A 19,364-nucleotide genomic window follows, 5' to 3' on the forward strand; every position below is an offset into this window, starting at 1 on the left:
GCTGGAATCATAAACGAAAAGAAACATTATCTGCTAGCTGGTGTTTATAGTAGCTTACACAAGTAGCGCCTTTGCACGGCTAGCTCGTTCGACGTGTATGAGGAGGATGCATACGATTATTGATAGATATCTCATCTATACCATTGTATGTATGTTCTATACATCCCTGCACGTTTTTTAGTTTAGCGCCAAATTTGCTTTAATTTGGTGATTGGTGCCACACGCACACACACACACACACACTGATCACAATTGCATAGCTTTATTTTTTACCAATAATACACCATATGTCTTAAAATTTTCTTTTCGCTAATGTTGAGATCATACTAATAAGATCTTGTATGTGCAGGTTGGAGTAGAACTCTGTAAGTCAATATTTCTCAGATAAACCTCTAAAAACAACCGTTTCCATAGAAAAAAAAAACAATATGGCAATGACTTCCCCGAAAACTGATCTATTTGGGGAGGAGACATAGAAAAAATGTCAGTGAAATACTTGTACGCCTTTGGCCTGTACAGTTCTTCAAATTAAGATCTTATATGCAAGTGCTGGAGCACTATAGACAATAACGATGCTCTATAAAGAAGTTATTATGCAGCCCCTGCAAAATGGGGATTAAATTTAAAGAATTCAAAAAAACTTAAATGGCTTAAAAAGGTTATTTTTAATATAACTGGATAATCGTTACGGAAACGAATGGCCGTTTTAGAGAGGAAATTATCAGCTGCTACTAAAAACGTTCAAATAAACTCCTAATCTTTTTGGAACTTTTGCTAGGTTTCGCATTTTTAGACCTTTTAATCTATCGTTTTTGGTATGTTTGGCCTGCCATCAGCCCGAAGTTTAATCGTGCTGGCATTTTTCATTTAGCATAGTTAAGTGACACATTTACGAGACAGATAAATATAGCCTGCCGCACGATTACTATTAAAAAGTTACAGGGTAGGTTCTAATATCGTAACCAAGCTGCTTATGCTGGTTTGTTCTCAGAGCCGCTTGGGCATTCTAAACTAAAATGGTGCAAACACACCAAAGTGTATTAGTGGTGAATAGAGAAAGTTATCGAGCAGTAAATGGCCTAGCATGTTTGATAATCATTCGCCTATTTTTAACTTATGGGGCAATACCGTACAGAGAAAGCAGGTAGGTGAAACCCTGCGAATCGTCGAAAATTTATTATCTAATAACAACTTCAAAAAATGAGGACTGTAAGATCTAGAGTTAACCACCACTCAGAATCTGAATGGTATCTTTCTGCTTGAAAATTACAACGGCTTATCAATCCATTAGGAAGTTGTGCCTATGCCATAACTCTGTTATGTACTAGATAGTAAGTAACTGTTGATCAACTGTTTTACAGATTAATCTTAGTTTGCGTATAGAACTTTGTAGGATCGTGTCATCAAGCACAGCTTTTTCGACTATTGTTTCATCAAAGGAAAATGATTCCCTAGGCCAGAAAATCCGTATCTGTTGGAAAATACGTTTAGGGGTTCTACCGTCATCTTAGAAACAGTTGCCAGAATATCGGCGATATTGATACCGGACATTCGGCCAGCATTACTTCTTTTTGAAGGAACATGATCATCGTAGCCAAAGGTACCATCCTAGCCACGAGTTCGAACGTTCCAGCAGCGCCCTAAGCAGGAAATAAATAGACATAGCAGCAGAGAATGGGAACATGTTGTAACGATTTCGCCTATTATTATTATTATTGCTTCACTCATGCGATCTTAAACAATGACAAAAATAGCACACGCAATGTAGTTACTAGAAAAAGTGCCGAAAAATACTAGAAATTGATTATAGTGAACTTTCAAGTAATTTATGGTAGTTTGAATGAATGGGTAGCAGGCGTCCTCTGCGAAGTATGCAGAACGAAGCGGGGTTATTGATCGAAAGTGGCTTTGCATATAGAAATTAATTCTGATACATACGAAGAACTCGACAAGAATTTCCTTCTTGTTCTTTTGAGTACTTGAAGCATAAAATAATTCCAGTTTTGGCACAGTTTGATAATACTTGCCGTATTGTTATAGTCTTCGCTGTTATAATCACTGTTATTACCGCCCTTCGAGTACTCGATAGGCGTCATCGAGGTCGTACACGCCAACACTGTTTTCGCCCATTTCCCGTCCTCCCAGCGCTCCAGCAACCGGAAGAAAAACCACAACGTCGACTATTCAATCTTACTGAACAACTTCAGAGTTAGTCGTCTGGTTAACTCCCTACACTCGACGATTTACTGGAGCCCCCTGATTAAGTCGTGTGCACATCGCTTATCGTCCCCTGAACCCTCTTAAGCGGTTCCTTACTTCTGCTATTTGTCTTTTGCGATTTTGCATCAAGCGTTAGGACGCCGGATTGCGACGTTTCTGCAGGAAGTGACCATTTACAACAGGATATTTGCTGCCTAGTTTAGGTTATTCGCGTGCTACAACGGCCTGCCAGCTTGGGCAGGCAGACTGGCTTTCTTTACTCGATGGTTCTCTACTTCTCTCGCCGAACTGCGCTTCGCATCTCTTTTCTTCGATAGTGGCCAGGGGGGAGGGTGGAATAAGAGTGTTGAAAGGGTTAGCGCAAGGGACACGAGGCCAAGAACACCCATGCTTCTTTTTTCTGACGACGTCACCATAAATCAAAATTTTCCTATCGGCGTCAATTTCAAATTCGGATACCGGCTGGGATGTGACGACTTCTGGCGGCCAACGCTGCTAAATTTCCGACAAAACTTCAAGGCTCAAAACCCAACGACATCAGGACTAACAGGAACTGGCGGAGCCAAAGCAAAAAATCGAGCGAAAACGCAGATAAAGAACGAGGAAACTTTCGTGCTACCAACAGCGGTTGTGTCGGGTTTATAGCGGTGCGATGGCGAGAGTTTTAATGCACCGGCTGGGAAGCAGCAATAGAGAGAGGAGGTGCGAAAGGCGAATCTAGGACACAGCAAGTCTAGCCGGCTTGGGTCTCTAACACGTTTCTATCTAATACTGGGAAAAAAGTCGACTTGGATCCCTAATGCGTTCCTATCTAATATAGAAGAAAAAGTCGACTTGGAGCTCGCGGGAAGTGGCTGGCATCAGTTGGGGGCAAAACAAACCGAGTGGTTACAGCTCCTCTCATTGCCCAAACACACACAAGCGTGGTAGCACACATTACCACTTGGCGGCTGCTGCAACGAAACAAACAATCCAAGTCCCGAAGTGGGATAGCATGTAAATGAAGAACTCCGGATTTCAGGCGGTGGTAGGTGGCCAAAGAAGGGCGATTGGGTGTGTAGCAATTGTTGTATCAGAAACAATTGCAGCAATCAAAAATGATTGCAGAAAACACTGAACAAAATCGATCTCCGAATTCAAACGACGATGGCACAATGTATCTGAATCATTCTCGCTCAGCTTGGCCCAGTGCGCGCTCGTACATCAGAAACGTTACGTGGTGCCCAGCGTCACAGTGTGTGGTCCGGCAGAAAACGCACCAATAACTATATTAGGCTCAATATTTAAGACGGTTTCACCGGCCATTTCCGATACTGTTTCAACATGCATCAAGTCGAAATGTAGCGATGAAGAAAGACCGATAACAATGGTAATAATAAAATCTGCATCCATGCGGCTCTATAGGTACAGTAAGTTGCCGAGCATCTACCATGTAGCCATAAAGAATAGGATTAGTCGATATATAGCATTCCAATATAAGTTTAGACTGATGTATTAATGTATTTATGTGATTGTTTGCGCTGAATTTAAGGACGGTCAACTTTTTATTTGGAACCGGTACATATTATGTGTTTTCCAGTTCGTAAGGGAATATTAGTATTATCATGCCTTTTCCCACTGCACTTTGATATCAGCATGTTTATCTATTGGCCTCATAAGCTGAACTTACTCACGTATTTGACAGTGTAGAGAAAAAAGATGATCCTGATAAGGTAAACTCATAACGCGCAAAGAAATCCTAACCCCACTAGACAGTGATACTTTCGTGCAGGCTAACAAAAATGCTAGACGTTCAATAATGAAGAAAAAAAGACAAAGAAGCGGACCGCGTCGATTCAGATGCTGTTCAGAACCATTTAATGCCCGCAAGATCGAGCTGGCACATCTGTATATTATCGTATAATGAAAATCAGTTTAATAGGGCACGCAACTGCTACTTGTTGATCTGTAGACAGACATCTCTGCATAGAAGCAATTTTATTTCCCCTGAGTACGAATATAACTGAATTTTATAGTAACATGGGCTCATATATGCCATGCATCTACAATGTGGTCCAATGTTCTGCCCTGTTTACAATAGATATAAATTTATGTGAATAATAAGTAAAATACTAAAAGCTGCTCAATCTAGCAGAACTGAAAGCATTTCCGCGTTAATATTTCGAGTTATGTTTATATATAGATGTACTGCACGTGTCTGTGTAGGTATACATAAAGAGGTAGCAACTCAGGTAAAACCAACGGTCAATCTTTGTACTCGTGATCGTGTAGACGTGATCAAAAAAGGGCAAACCGCGTTCCATCTCAATAACCAATGATCACTGTGGTATTACTCATATAGCAATATTTTCGCATCCTTTGGCCTATTTTTCTGCTTCCTGAGGGCCCACGGTGTTACCTACTAGTCAAGAAGACGATGGCTCTCGACGCTTAAGCACTGCCATCGCATCAATAAGTAAAGTGGATCTTAAGCGGACAGAGCTGTCCTAAATAAAACTATATAGTGTAATATCGTTAAAAAAAGCAGTCGAAGTACCCTGTGCACAGGGCCTCTTTGTTCAAAATGCTCGTACCACTGACACATGAGGATTGCTGTCGGTGAATTCAGCCAGTCGTCTCGTTGGGTCGTCCATCGGATTTTTAATATTGTAAGCGTTGATTTCTGGCCAATGTTCAATAGGCTTTCTATAGAAATAAGCTTTCTGCCGATATGCACACTGTGCATGTACGCATAGCTGTTAGTTACTGTCATGCTTGTATTCATCAAAAGGACTGCTAAAGAATAGGCGGTAACCCATCCTGAACGTATGCTTTCAACTCTCACGTTTATGACTGGCTTATTTGAACTTCGTATCGGCATATACGTCTTTCTGTAGCGTGGATACAGGATATTGGGAATAATTTTTTTTGCTACAGACTAATAGCGGAATATTTTACAAGGCTGCATGAAGTTGCATAGCGTGTGTGCATGAACGAGGATGTGTTTCGCCTGCGAAACTGGTGATACGGACGTCATCGAGGCGTTGTTTTGCGTTTGTTCAAATGAAGTCACTATTTGACATTCAACTGACCGGAATATTCTAGTATATTAAGATACTGAACTAACTAAAATGAGCAGAGCGTCGCTATTTTGAACTCATCTAATCTGTACTATGCATCAGGCGCCCCCCAAAGCGGGGTATAAAGCTTAGCGGCTGACGAATTTAGTGGAGCTGCTATCTTACAGAAGAATGGGTACATGCGAAAGAAAATGGGTTTCTTGCCATTATGGAAGCTCTTAAGATGCCTCCTTCTTGTTCAGGGCCCCAAAATGCCACAGAGCAGACGTGCAGTTCCCTTCAGGATTTGTTTTGGGAATGGTTCAGGCGTGTCATTTTTGCCTGTCGTTAGTGTCTCCACTTCACACTTTCTATGTGGGACTACTGCTGCTGCGATTTTTACCCAGTGAAAACCTCACTTTTACTGTTTTATTGCGCTGTGGACCCAGTTGAAGTCAGGAAATGATGCCGTTACTAGCGTCCGGTTTGCCTTTCGCTCCACATTTGCCGTTAATCGTTAAAGCAGACTCCTATGCGCGCGAATGCAGTGCAACAGGAAAGTGTACAGGGAAGCAGCATATAGCCAAACTGTTGGAGCCGCTGCAGAGACCGCAGTCGTGATGGCACGCCACCAGCGTTTGGACAGTCGTCTTAATAGTGGTTGGATAGTCGTCACTCCATTATTGTAAAAGACGTGTAGTTGCAAAATTTTCACCATTAGCGCGGAAGCTATTATGATGACTGAAGAGTCCATGCAGTTTCCTGCTCGAAATGACCGGTTGTTTCGAGAAACCATTTTTCGGCAGAGTCGTATTCGATCTAATTTCTCGGCTCTTTTTGACTCTTGACACATCAGTGTAGATCGTTTCTCTGGTGGAATGAGGTGCGATCAACAGGGTAGAATGCAGGGAAAAGGTAATTGAACGATAAAAAAGCATCTGCCAGAAAATTAGATCAGGGTAGCAGACGGGTTATCTTCAATACAACACAAGATCCTTTTCTGCCTGACACCACGTTTTAATATTTTCAACTATCATCTGGTTAATTGTTCATTATCCGTTAGATTCTGAGAAGAAGCATACGGACGGTGGATATAAGATTTTTTTTAAATCTAGCGAGATTAAACCAGATTTCCATGTAATGGCATTAAAGTGTCTAATCTTTAGACATGACGATAGAGCATCGATACCCAATCTTTGTTTTTTTTTTGATAGGGCTGATGCCATTGAAGTTGTCTGTTGTTTATTCTAGGGAAACTATGGTCGCATTAACATATATGTAAACCATGATGCGACACATGGGCCAATGTAAAGTTATCCAGCGATTTTATGACGACCTTTGTAAGTTCTTAAAGTTCAAAAACTATTTAATCATATACATTCTGGAGTACATTAGTATCAGCGGACTGGTAGTATTTGCACAGTAGCTTTCTCTAACTGATTCTCTTCGTCTACGTTAATGATAACGTAAGCTCTAACGGAGAGAAATCGTTATTTTTAAATAATTTCCTATGTGACGACGTACGATTACAATGAATGCAAAAAAAGTACGATAATAATAACTATGTTCATTTTATATCAAAACGTCGCCCGCATTTTACTTTGTTCTATTTAGAAGTGAATTACGTACGATTTTTTTTATCGCGATACCGCACTGATAAATTTTGCCAAAGCCTTTCATTCCCCAGTCGGTACCCCAAGAATTCTTGACAAGCCAGTAATCATGGGTTTTATCAGTACCATAGCCGATGAGCAAGATGACGTGATCAGCTTTTTGGTCGCATTCGGGACTTTCGTGGAGACCTTTACTGCAAAAATGAAAATCTCTTTTGTTGGCACTGAGCGCAACGGTTAAGGGTCCGTATTCAACGAGAGTCTTGGCCAGAGTCTGCTCGTGCTTCGAGCGGATATAGCCATACTTCACTCGTTTGCCACCCCTTTTTCTACACTCTTGGTGAGTCTTAGTGTGTGCGGAGTTATAGTGACTTTCAAGACGAATACCAAACCCACTAACGTAGTGAATGGCAATGGCCTCAGCTCCTCGTTTGCACCCGTTATTAAGATAATTCCTAATTCTGAAAGTGCAATCGATAATCTTCCGCTCAGAAAGGTCAAGGAGGTCGCCAGTCTTCTTAGCAATAGCGGACTCGATGGCGGCCAGGGCGGCCAAGGCATAGCAGGACGAACAATCATCCTAGTTCTAAAAAACGCATACCAGTAAATTAGGCCGATGCCCAATTAAATGAACAATTTTTTACAACTTAAAACACTTGAATCAGGTGCAAGTGATTACCTGAATAAAAACTTGTATAGCTGCAAAACGTGCACGACAATGTCAACATATCTTCATAGGGGGCGCAATTGGAAGCAGTTGAGACTGTCGTTATCATGACGCTGGTAGCGATGTGCTTTTCCTTCAGTCGACGCTATCAGGAACACGAACTTCTCCCAAAGAGATAAGTTTAGTGTCGTTGCCACTCTCCACGTCTATAGTCTTCATAACAAGTAACGTAGGTTTAACCTCATTGTGGTTAAGATCAGACAGTTGGTTATGACCGAGCATGTATCCAACCTCACTATGGTAGTAACGGGCATTGCGCTCTTCGATTTCGAGGGTAGACTGAAGGAAGTTATTGAAGCGCGCCTCCTCCTCGGTGGACGGGAATTGTTTCCCTATTGACAAAAATATCAAAGTAAAACGCTTTTGCTAGGCGTTTGTAATGCACGCTCAACGACAGTTAGAACCGTAATCTTCTACGGCAGACTACTCAAGAAGGAACTGAAGTATTTTTGTTCAAATGATTCATATGATCTAATGAGCTTTCAAGCCTATATTGTATTATTTTTACGAATCATACGTATTTCGTCCGCAAGTAACTCGCTATACACTGTGTCTTACTGTGCTTGATGGTATGAATAACCTTTTGGTAAATGGCCGAGGCACTCACAAGAAGATAGGCACTCTCAACAAATAACTTCATCTCTAATTGTAGGTCTGATTACTCAGGGGCTAGCAGGAACTCTGAGCGTGGTGCCGCATAAGACTTCCAATAGGAGACGCATGATGTCAACGTGGTTCTGATTTGGCTCGTTCCATTGGTGACCATAGATGACCGTGAACTCTGAACGTGTCAATTGCGTGCCAGAAACAGAACGGAACTCAGTCTCTATTTCGGTTAGAATATTCATTACTGCAGCCTGTGCTAGCATGAAATAACCTTAACATTTAGCCTGACATAAGATCCATGTATTTTACGCGGCATGCTGCCGTTCCAATCGTCGTAATACTATCGATAATTTCCAAAATAGGATGAGCGATGAGGGATTGTTGTTAGATCGATACCTTTTTGTGGCCTGCTGAAATGGAGTTCTTCGAACAGCATACGTAACTTAGATTGAGCTAGCAAGATGTCTAAGTCTATTTGCTTCAAGACCTATGCTGCACACGCTTAATCAGACACCGCTTCGAAAAATCCTCTATTACTAACAATAATGCCAAATTCATCTTGAAAGGTTACGAGGAATTGAACACGTCAACACGGAGTGAATTAGTAGTAGAAGCCGCTTTTTTTTTATGAGGTTTCGCCTTCGACATTACTCTAGTTATTTAATATGAGCCGACTAGTAGTATAGAGAAGCCCTTCTTAATGCAAAATACTTATAATGGCTTGAAGGTATAATTTTCACAAACGGAACAGAGATCATCTTTTCTTCGAGCCCTAAAAAGAGCCTTTGCTGAAAAGTTGTTTACTATACCTAAACTATTTGGAATAGCTTAGATGGTTTGACGCAGCATATCGATGAAAAAGAAAAGGCCGTCGATCCTTCATCGCTGAATTGAAATGCATAACTTGTAGTTATCTAAGCTCCATATATGTAGTATTTTCTAGCTACTACATGCTAGATTCTTGTGAACACAGGTTAAGCCTAGCAATGTTTTTATTCGAAGAGGAGAAGCAACATTTGAAAGATTGGATGCAATGGGGCTTGCTTGACGACAAAATGCATTTTGTCACGAACTGCACAATTCATCATTTCAGTCATTTATTATCTATTATTATATCTAAAGCCGAAAATAGAATAAGAACAAAAGCATATAAAGTTAAGATATTAATATAATCACTTTCCTATTAAGTAAGGAAGTTGACGCTATCCATTATCATGACATTTTAAGCATCAAGATACCTAGAGATGCACGTGCCAGCTGTTTCTCACTTCCAGACCTTTTACAGTCCGCTGCTGTTGTGTAAATATATTTCTATAATTTTCTCTTCATATGAATGAAGTGGACCAGCGTATTACTAAGCTCAAATGTTCTATGAATAAGGGACGCCGGCTAGTGAATACAGAAAGCGATGTTATGCTCGTATGTGTACACCTAAGATCCCCTATGGTAAAATAGGCAGCTATGATCTAGATCCATAGAGCAACGGCGATCTCATATCAGATTTGAGTATTTGGTGACAGAAATAGCAAACAGAAACGGACTTATCTCCCTGTACGTGCTCTATTGCTATGTTCTCTGTTACAGTCAGATGTTTTTCCACTGCGGTTGATTACTTGATTAATACTTGTGTCAGAATCTAGCCGGTGGTAAAATACAACGTAACGTGCTACCGTTAAGCGAGAGCGACACGTCTTTTTCCACTAGATATAGTTTTCAGTGAGCTTTAATCATTGACGAAGGATCGAACAAATAGTCAATAAGAGCTACCGTGAACGACACTAACATTTGTAATGACGTATCTGTTAGTAAATCTAGAGTGTGTCGATATCTTTCTTCACTAACTGCGAGCATAGCAAAATATAGGCGGTAAAGCTGTTCGAATAAGATGAGGGCAATTTAAACCAAGTCACGAATTCTCGTCCCATCCGACCGCTGCTAGGTTAATGTCGTCGCCTACAGATAAATCTTTAGTAGTACCTCGGTTGTATACGATATGATCTTCTGATGTATGCTTTCTGAAACGTCTTGTAAGCTACGCAATATTGCACAACACAAAACAAATAGAGATACATCAGTCGTAGATATCATACGGATAACTAGCATCTTTTACATATGGGTAACTGTATAAACACAGCTGTTAGCTACACGAAAGGATAACTGGAGGACAGCAGTAGGACAAGGCACAACAGGGATGACGTTCAGGTTAGCCACTGTTTGATATGTCACTCTATTACGCCATGGCGAAAACGTCAAGGTCGGTTGCATAGACGAAGTAACGTAAACTAGCACCAGATACGAACAGATAAGGCAAGAAGAAATCATGTATAGCTTTATGAGACAACATGACTATATTACATAGGTACTACCATTTGACGGGGTTACGATGGGGGTTACGGTGACAAAGGCAAAACGCTGCCTGGTAGCTACTTAACCACCTGGAAAATTGTGCCACTAGACAAACGTTTGATGCGTGGAGTTCCGTGATCTTCCAACCATTCGGTTGTTATTGTAGGGAAACTCCGCGTGACGACGGTCGACCCTAGTTCCTCGTTCGAACTAGCGTTCGATACGCTAGTAGCGTTACCGCTGTGAAGAGTGTCCGTCCGTCCGTTTATAATCGCGTGGTAGCCAGAACGCACTAAGGCAGTGCCAGTTCCAATACAAGAAGTATAACAGTTTACTGATCTCTAAGAGCCCTACCGCTGGCCAATTTTGCGTTGACATGAGACCCTCTGCCGCTTCCACCTTACATGTTTTCTTCTCAAAAGGTACGAAATAGGCTGACAGCCGTCCGGGTGCGCCACTACAGTGAGAGTGTGGCTTGACATCGGAAAGACTGGGCATGGGGCAGCTTAGAATAGCTTTTCGAGCGACCAATTAGTTAAGGACCTCTACGAACCAAAGCTCAGTCTGAGCAAAGCAACGATATCCTGAGCCTATTTTTTCAGTCAGCAGATCGATCTGGCATATCAGAAAGAAAGCGAAAGAAGGTCCACGCGATCGTGCTGGACTACGACCCTGCAAGTAGAACTACGTGGCGATCATTTGTGAGTTGCAATGGCCAGTGGCCGGTGATCCTTTATCATTCTATTGGAAATGTCTAGCAGTAGTATAGAATCGTGCAACTGGAGCTAGGGTAGGCGAACAGGAATGATTCAGGAAAAAAAGACATGGCAAAGATATTTGGGTTTTCGGATTGGTCAAGGCGCGGTCCTCTGTTTGGCAGGCCATCGGTTTTTCGGGTGAACGATGACAGCGGAAATGCCAGGTGCAGCGAGGCATTCAACCGTTTCGTTGACAAATAGACTCCATCCTTAAATTCTTTTAGGCCACGAATGGGGCCGTGTTCCCTATGCCACTCCCGGATTCTGAGAGTAGCGTGACCGTACCAAAGATCATCACGTTGGTTCATATAACGTTGGTATGCTCTTACCCCGGCGAAACATGTATAGTTTTTTCGTGTCCAATGATCGTGATGCCAACTAGTACTGTCTATACGCGTGACTGGCACAATTCCTTATATAGCGAACAACTGTCTAATTCAAAGCGCCGATCAAGGTGGGTTTAGAATGCAAGAAAGTAAATTATTACTTAGACTAAAAACGGTAACCGGGAAAAGATATTGTTAAAGAATACATGCTTCAGTGATTACTAGGTGATGTATCATTTTCCCAATTTTTTTTTCTTGATTGTGGAGTACTTTGTAAGATCGCCATATCTACTCTAATAGCATCACTAACCTTTCGGTTTCAATTTTTTGGATAAAGTTAGGCACGTATATGTACGCTTTTCTATGAAGTTTTATAAGCCAACATTTTCGTATTAGAACTTACGCTGGTCGGTGCGTTGTCAGGACCGTCAACGACTAAATCAAGTGCTAGGGACGAAGCGGTAGGTATTTAACGAAGCATACTTTGTAGTCCTCTGTGAGCGTTCTGATCGATAAATTTGCATGCTAATTCTGTTTGTGTTAGAACGACCAACGTAATAACACAGCGCGTCTCCCTTGGGCCGTATATCTTCTAGAGCTTATAGGACTATATATCTCCATAGAATTTTTAGGCTGATGTTAATATATATATTAACTTATTTTTAACATATTAGCTTATATTTCATTATAGTACATGTTTAATGGAGGATCCAAGTGAGCCACAAAGCTATTCATAAAAAAGTATTCTATTACTATAAACGAAAGCTGTTCCCGGAACACTGTTATACTCTTGAACGCGCCATCCCCGTCTCTTTGTGCGTACCGTTTTGCCAGCGATTGCTACTAGCAAAAAAATAAATTGATCTACCAGCTGACCAGATATAGGCAATATTCGTGCGTATCATACAATATGCAATCATCGATCTTATAGTTGATTAAAGGAAATGATAGCTCGTACGAGTGTAAGCAACTGCTCTATGTAAGCCCCGTGTTAAAACCGTGTCGTTTTGAATAACTTCGAATTTGTCTATATTGACCTGCCTATTTAACAAATTTGAGATTCGAACGCAGGCCCAACCACCTTTCGGATTGCTTACGTGTAACCAGTCCATTAACACTACTGTTAGAAGTGGCCAATTAAGCCTTCAAGAACATTGATGAAAGTAACTAACCCTAACTCGCTAACCTATTCTACTCTCGGATCAGCATTATGCGTCACATCTCGCGTAACACGTTTTATTTCACCTAATCGATTTCTAAAACCGTGGGTGAGTTTAAGCCGGAACCAGAACCGAAATCTTATACTTGCTAGCATGCGCACTAGGTATGACAGTTGGGAATGTATTGTTTGTGAGTAACTACGGCGTTACCTGATCAAATACTAGCTGGCAGTATGAACTGGCCGGAAATAGGTATAGGTATATCGTACGCTAACAAATATGGCCGCGTTATGAAAAAGCATCGTCAGAATAAGCAATGGCATCTCCGCAACGAAGGACCAGGGTCGTTGTCAAATGACGTTGTCCTAGAGGGCGCTGTTCTGGGTCCATTTCGAGCCATCGAGACGCCAGAGACTTCTTGCTGGAATAAAATAGGCGAATCCGCTGGTCCCCGTGTCTTCATATATCTTCGTACATTTTTTACCTTGAAGTTGCGCTGCAACTTGCTCCGCAACCGTTGTCAGCCCAATCGAAGCTTGTCCAGCTTCGCTGATCCTCGTGTTGTTTGGTGCCCCTGGTAGCGTGATTACGGCATCTCAGTCTTCTGGTCATTCCGCAACCGCTATCCTTTGTTAATTCTAAAGCTAACTGCTTGCCTCCCTTCATTCTTTTGTTTTGTCCAGAACCACGATCCCCTGACGGATGCAGAGCCAAGCCGGTGATCATGCAGAGACAATGAACGATGGTAAACTGCGCAAGAAATAGGAACGGCGAGAGCAAAAAATAAGCAACATAAACAGGGTTAAAAGAGATTGTTCTCTTTTTTTTCATGACCTGTCTGTTTTCAGTGTCCAGACAGAGACGCAACGTATAAAACGACCAGGGCCAGAATCGGGAACCGACGCCAAGACCGAGTGAACTGCCGGTTCACTCGGTCTTGGCCGATGGTTCACTCGGGCCATACGCGAAGAAACAGTCAACAAACTACTAACCAGCAATGCTGTGCTATTCGTCGGAGATAACAGTGTTTGCGAGACACTCGGCGAGAGCTTTGCGGCGAGAGCTGGGCAGCGAACGGTGGACCTAACGGAGGCTGCGATCGTTTCGCCATCGCAAGACGGTCGGCTCTGCTTTCTTGTCCGATGTCGGCAGAAAAAGGGGACATTGACGTCGGCAGCAAAGGCCACAGCGGCACAAGCGAGATAGAGTCGCACGCCGTTAATATTAGAAGGAGGAAAACACGATAGAGGGAGATACAGGGAATCTGGCTCGCTGAGGGATGGAATAGAACAGGAGGGCTGCGAAATCTCGGAACGAAAAAACGCGCAGAAGAAATTCGGCCACAATACAAAAATAGAAAGAATGAGTACTAAGGACAGACGAACATCTCCCACTATCGCGTGGCGGTGAACCTGCGACAACGTCGAGGCAAGCAGCAGAACGAATGGACGAAAGTCAGCGGGAGGACCTAGTAAGCGGCGTAACAAAGGCTACGAGTACAGCGGACTACAATTGCGAAATGGGCTCACAGTGAACCCAGTTGTATGAAAATGATAAGTACAGATGCACAGAGTTCCGAGATGTCAAAAATTAATGGTCAGCTAACTTCTGTCTGTAGCTCTCAACCCGTGACTGCATTCGTATCGGTGGCAATATAAAACTAGGCACGATGTTAGTAATGAGTGCTTCCTAAAGCTGTTAGACCACTGCGTGTGTTTTACAATTTTCGTGGTCGTTTTTCTTAGAATATATTCGATAGTTAATTTTTGTTGGGTATACACTTAAAAATATTTTTCTTAGGATTCTTTTTACGATCTATGGGATACAGATGTTTTGGCTATAAATCCAAAATTTGCGTGTGTTCTACAGTGTAGTCGGCGAAGTCGAATATTGCATACCATATTTACCTGTGAATAGAATTATTTTGTGTATACATATATTTAGACAAGGGTTTTTGTCGTAAGAAATCGTCATGTAAACGATTTGAAAAATAGCATCTACTAATAACGAAGATAGGTGTAATTCGTACCGGAACCGGATGTTCCTTGTCGCCGCAGAAGCGACATCCGCTGCCAAACTAGCGGAGGGATGCTCAACTGATTTTTTTTCGAAAAATAGGGGTTTACTGGCATCATCTAAACTATACTTACGTCTTTCGACCAATGAGGTTACGATTGCTCACCGACATGTTGACTGACGTTGACATGAGTTTTATTAAAATGTCGATCGAGTCCTCTGCTATATAACGTGTTGCCAATAGATTCCATGGCTATTGGTTTGTACGAGAACACCCTCGCTCACAGCAAAGAAAAGGGCCGCTGACGCGATCCCGCGCTCGAGTCCACCACAAAAAACCTATTTTGGCAGACTGTGCTAGCACTACAGCTAAGTTTTAGGTCACTACGGCATTATGTTTTAATAAGAAATTTATTTAAAACTTCATCAACTTATTATATGGCTTTTTTATCGCTTTTGCAGCAATTTTGTTGCCGAAGAGCATTAGTCTAACCATACGATTTATTTGCTATTTTTATTAGATACTCGACACTCGAATATTATACGATCTGATACAGTAAGTAATTTTTCGTAAGTTTATGATTCATGAAGATCCGCTAGATTAGCTTCAACATTACCTTCTTCTATGACCATTTGATCGTATAAAAAGCTTCAACATTTATATTGCCGTTTGGAGTACGCCTAAAAAACACACAGGGCACATTGAAGTTACTTCCTTTTGTACTAAACATTTTATTTAGCCTAAATTAACTGTTTCAATTGAATTTCTTATTATGGCATTCTAAATCAATATATAAACAGAGATGCGCACGTTACTTTACCATTTATTTTATAATATTCGTTTTAATAACCCTTTGTATATGTACAAATAATTATTTATTTATTATATAATTATTAAAATTTTACATCATCAGAGTTATGTTCGTCGTGTCTGTCGCCACTTGCATCCTTATTCCGATAATAATTAACTGAGATTATTTTTTTGTAATTTTCGTAAATATATCACATTTTACGCATCACACTTATCGCCCATAAAAACATAATGTGGACAAATAAAGAGAGCAACTCTTTCGGCCATTATAATATGTTCATCCCAATATAATTTAACGTAAACTAAACAGCGTTCGTTGGCGAGATGAGTTGTCAATAATACGACCTAAACAGTCCCACAGAAAAGCTACCCGTTCTAAGTTAGGCCATCAGTCGAGTTTTATGTACTCGGGCAGAGCGTATAGAACCCAATCAAGGAGAAATTACCGGAACGGAAAGCAATGCTTAATAAGACCACTATGAAATTGAGATCATCAATACCATTTTCCCACCATATTTACGGATGAACTATTGTCTTCGTGTTCGTCACTTTAGCCAGCTTCCTGCTAACACATGTCATGCTTATATTGCTTTCATTTGAAGCGACCTAATCGTTCGCTTGTATCCATCATTTTTACGGCATGCTGTCTATCTTCCCTTTCTTTATTACGTTCCGTTCGTTTAGTCTCCTGAGAGAACAGTTACGTCCGATCAACAACTATGGAAATAAGCACGAATCTCACTTTCCTTTACCGCATCGGCCCGAGTCACCTTAACTTCAACCTGGGCCCGTTGCACACGTGCCTTTCACGTGGTAACTCCGATAGTAGCAGAAACCTATATCAACGATCGCTATACAGGTCGAAACTCTACAAAATATGCATCCGTTATCATTGACCATTAGGATGGTTACGTTTTCGGAATCAACTCTAGGCGTCGTCGTCGTCGTCCTCGTTGTCGTCGTTGTTGTTATGCTGCATAGAAAAAAAGGACACCGGCTATTCTACTGGTGTCTTTGCCATACTTTATAGTGGCAGTATTCTTTTCCATTGTCGTACTAAGGTCATATAATAGTATCTAACTAGCAAGCTTGGCTTTATTAAGTCTAAGGCGTTGGCCTCCTTTTGTCGTGGGAAAGTCGACTTCGCATTGAATCTAGGACAATGTGATGCACTGTATTGTAATGGATTAGAGCGACATGTGATAACTCTAAATTTCACCATCTACATAATAGAGTGAGGCAATTTTGCCCTGACAACCTGTACGCATAGAGTATGTATCTGCTGCAGCCTTGAACTCGCTTACCTCGTAGTATTTTACTGTGAATTTTCTGACGAGAGCGTGCTCTATTCCATAAACCTATCGAAATATTTTCTCTACTATTATTATGATTAGTAGCTGATTATTGTTTGACTCATCGACGCCCACAACTCTAACTGCAAATCCGCGCTCTCCGTCTGACTGGGATCTAAAGCTTGAAATCAATCGCATCTTTTTCCCCTTCGTAGTGTACGCCTATTCGAAATAAAGATGACAATAGAACGTCTCTGCGATGAAGCACGCCGTCTCGTTCATTTATTCAGTCTTTGTACACATGCGGATACAGAAAGCGTCATGGTTTTGTCTATGAGCGCTTATCGATGTATCAGTTCCCCATTGGTCCGCTAGAAATCTGGCTAATTATGATAATAGACATTATTACAGTACGTTACTACATGCAGACCAATTTTTCCTCTCATTCGCAAGTTTGTGAAGAGTATCAAGTATTGTCACATTAAAAGGGCGGTACCATTAAAATCACCCGAAGGAACAGAATCGCTTTGCTTCCCAAATTGCTCTTTTCTCGTTCTGCCGTCCTGTTGGTAGCTCGCGAAATGTGTGTATTTATTGTATTATTGCCTCCTGTAACCGGACCGGTATGTCAGCTTCAATTAACTTACCACAGCCGCTTTAACGAAGTTTAATTCCGAAGTAATTAGCTTTGCGCCGTTTTGTATGAAAAATCAGGGGTCCAAACTTTCCCTGGGAACCTTTTATTTCAATTATTTATTGTGTGCCGACGAGTTGAACACGATAACTATATTCAATCAAGTGTCTGAAGTTGGCCACGAGCCGTGAATAGGCCGAGCCTAAGCTCGTTACCAATTACTGGAGTATGAAAAATGACGTTGCTGAGAAGTGCCCTTTATTTTCGAGTTTGTTCGTTCGATTCTTTGTTCTATTGAAAAGTTCGCTCCGCTATTACCCTCCGATGCATACAATTTCATTTGATGTTAGCTGGATGTGTTTACGTTATGTCTGAATAGGTTTTCATTGGCTTGAAAGTAAATAACGCAAGTCGTCTTAGTCCAAACGACAGCTAACACATATGCAGACGAGATCTCATTTCATACATACTAATAATAGTTGCTATCATGACATAGGACTAGATGTTTCCTACTAATAGGACCACTGCTACTATTGCTCCCCGGATACATTTTATTATTAAACGGTCGAAGTGACTTCTTCAATGGGCGTCATCGCCGGCTGCCACGTGTGTAGGTGTCCAAAGGTGCCAGGAGGCGTTCGTTTGCTGTCGAGGGGTCCTGCACCAACTCCGGAACTGCTGGCGGAACCTACCCCTGAACCTCCGCCGGCACTGCAAGCGGCACCCGTTTTCACCAGCGAGTCCGGTGATCCGGTCGGGTCTTCGGTCATTTCACACTCGCAACACTCAGACAAAAGTAACGTCGGGTCCACCTAAAAGGGTTAATTTAGATGGAAATGTCGTTGTATATAATGATATAGAAAGAAACAGATCGCATATGTTTTACGAACGTATGAAAGCCAAACAAATGTAAATGGTAATCAAAATAGAACGATAATTGAAATGTGGTGCTCAACCCAATAAATAAAGCAAATATACCTCGAATAACGAACGACAATTTGAAACAGGCATTTTTTTTTCGAAAGATATCTGGCCCGTCTGGACCTATCAAAAAGCATCTAGGTCACACTGTACTGCCTTGATCTTTAGCGCTTCATTTATTGAAACATATGTTATTCAAACTAAACTATAAGGCTTGAAATCCTACGCAAGTACTATATTATATGATGTTCCGTTTGAAGAACCGTTTGTCTACACACTAAAGATCAATATCTCTTCTACGAAAATGTTTGCCCCGTACCTACATAACATAATAGCACTGGCCATTCTTCAACTATACTAATGAAATTGCATTGAACTGGCAAGCGCGGAACACGTTGATGTCTCTTGTCAATTGTTTCGTACCACAACGCCATAACAGAAAACTATTGTTGTCTCTGTATTTTCCCGCATTTTTAAAACAGCTTATGTGGATACTAAATATAGAGAAAAAAATCTCTTCCTATTATTAGTATTATGACCTGCTTACGGTGTAGGAGTTATACAAGATACGCTCTAAAGATGAAATATGGAAAAGTTGTATCCTTCAAGGTAAATTCTCTAATGTACAAAACGTAAATAAACAAAACAAAAGAATCATGTGAACGTGTTAGTTCGGTCCCAAAAACAAAGTTCCGCATTTAAACGAGATTATATGAAGCTTTTCGTCATCGATTTCGAAATTGTTTGATTGGCTCGACGGCTGTGAGCCTGATTTGGGGGAGAAAATCCTTGGGTTCCGACATGCTAAAGTGAAGCAGTAAGCTTTAACGGTCCAGCCTTAAAAAGTCATAGATAATTATCTAGTGAAATTAACGTTTTCGATTTTCATCTTCATC

At 41.3% G+C, this 19,364-nt stretch overlaps 2 protein-coding genes across 3 annotated transcripts in view; both read right to left on the bottom strand.

Moving 5' to 3' along the window:
• Window positions 1–6,854: 6,854 nt before the first annotated feature.
• LOC111243756 (procathepsin L-like) lies at window positions 6,855–8,238 on the bottom strand. Its single transcript, XM_022789793.1, has 3 exons — window positions 8,157–8,238; window positions 7,701–7,930; window positions 6,855–7,451 (listed from the first exon to the last, which is right to left on the bottom strand). The coding sequence occupies exons 1-3, from the start codon at window positions 8,236–8,238 to the stop codon at window positions 6,855–6,857; spliced, it is 909 nt and encodes a 302-aa protein (XP_022645528.1).
• Window positions 8,239–17,164: 8,926 nt separating this feature from the next.
• LOC111244616 (uncharacterized) overlaps window positions 17,165–19,364 on the bottom strand; it is a 113,614-nt gene continuing 111,414 nt past the window's right edge. For both annotated transcript variants that reach the window (XM_086979950.1, XM_022791893.2), the window contains one exon: window positions 17,165–18,359. In XM_086979950.1, the coding sequence (XP_086836076.1) occupies window positions 18,105–18,359 (255 nt within the window). In that variant the 3' untranslated portion in view covers window positions 17,165–18,104. The remainder of the gene's footprint in view (window positions 18,360–19,364) is intronic.

Source organism: Varroa destructor, unplaced genomic scaffold (assembly GCF_002443255.2).
Source record: "Varroa destructor unplaced genomic scaffold, Vdes_3.0 BEIS01000002.1, whole genome shotgun sequence".
Classification (NCBI taxonomy): Eukaryota; Metazoa; Arthropoda; class Arachnida; order Mesostigmata; family Varroidae; genus Varroa; species Varroa destructor.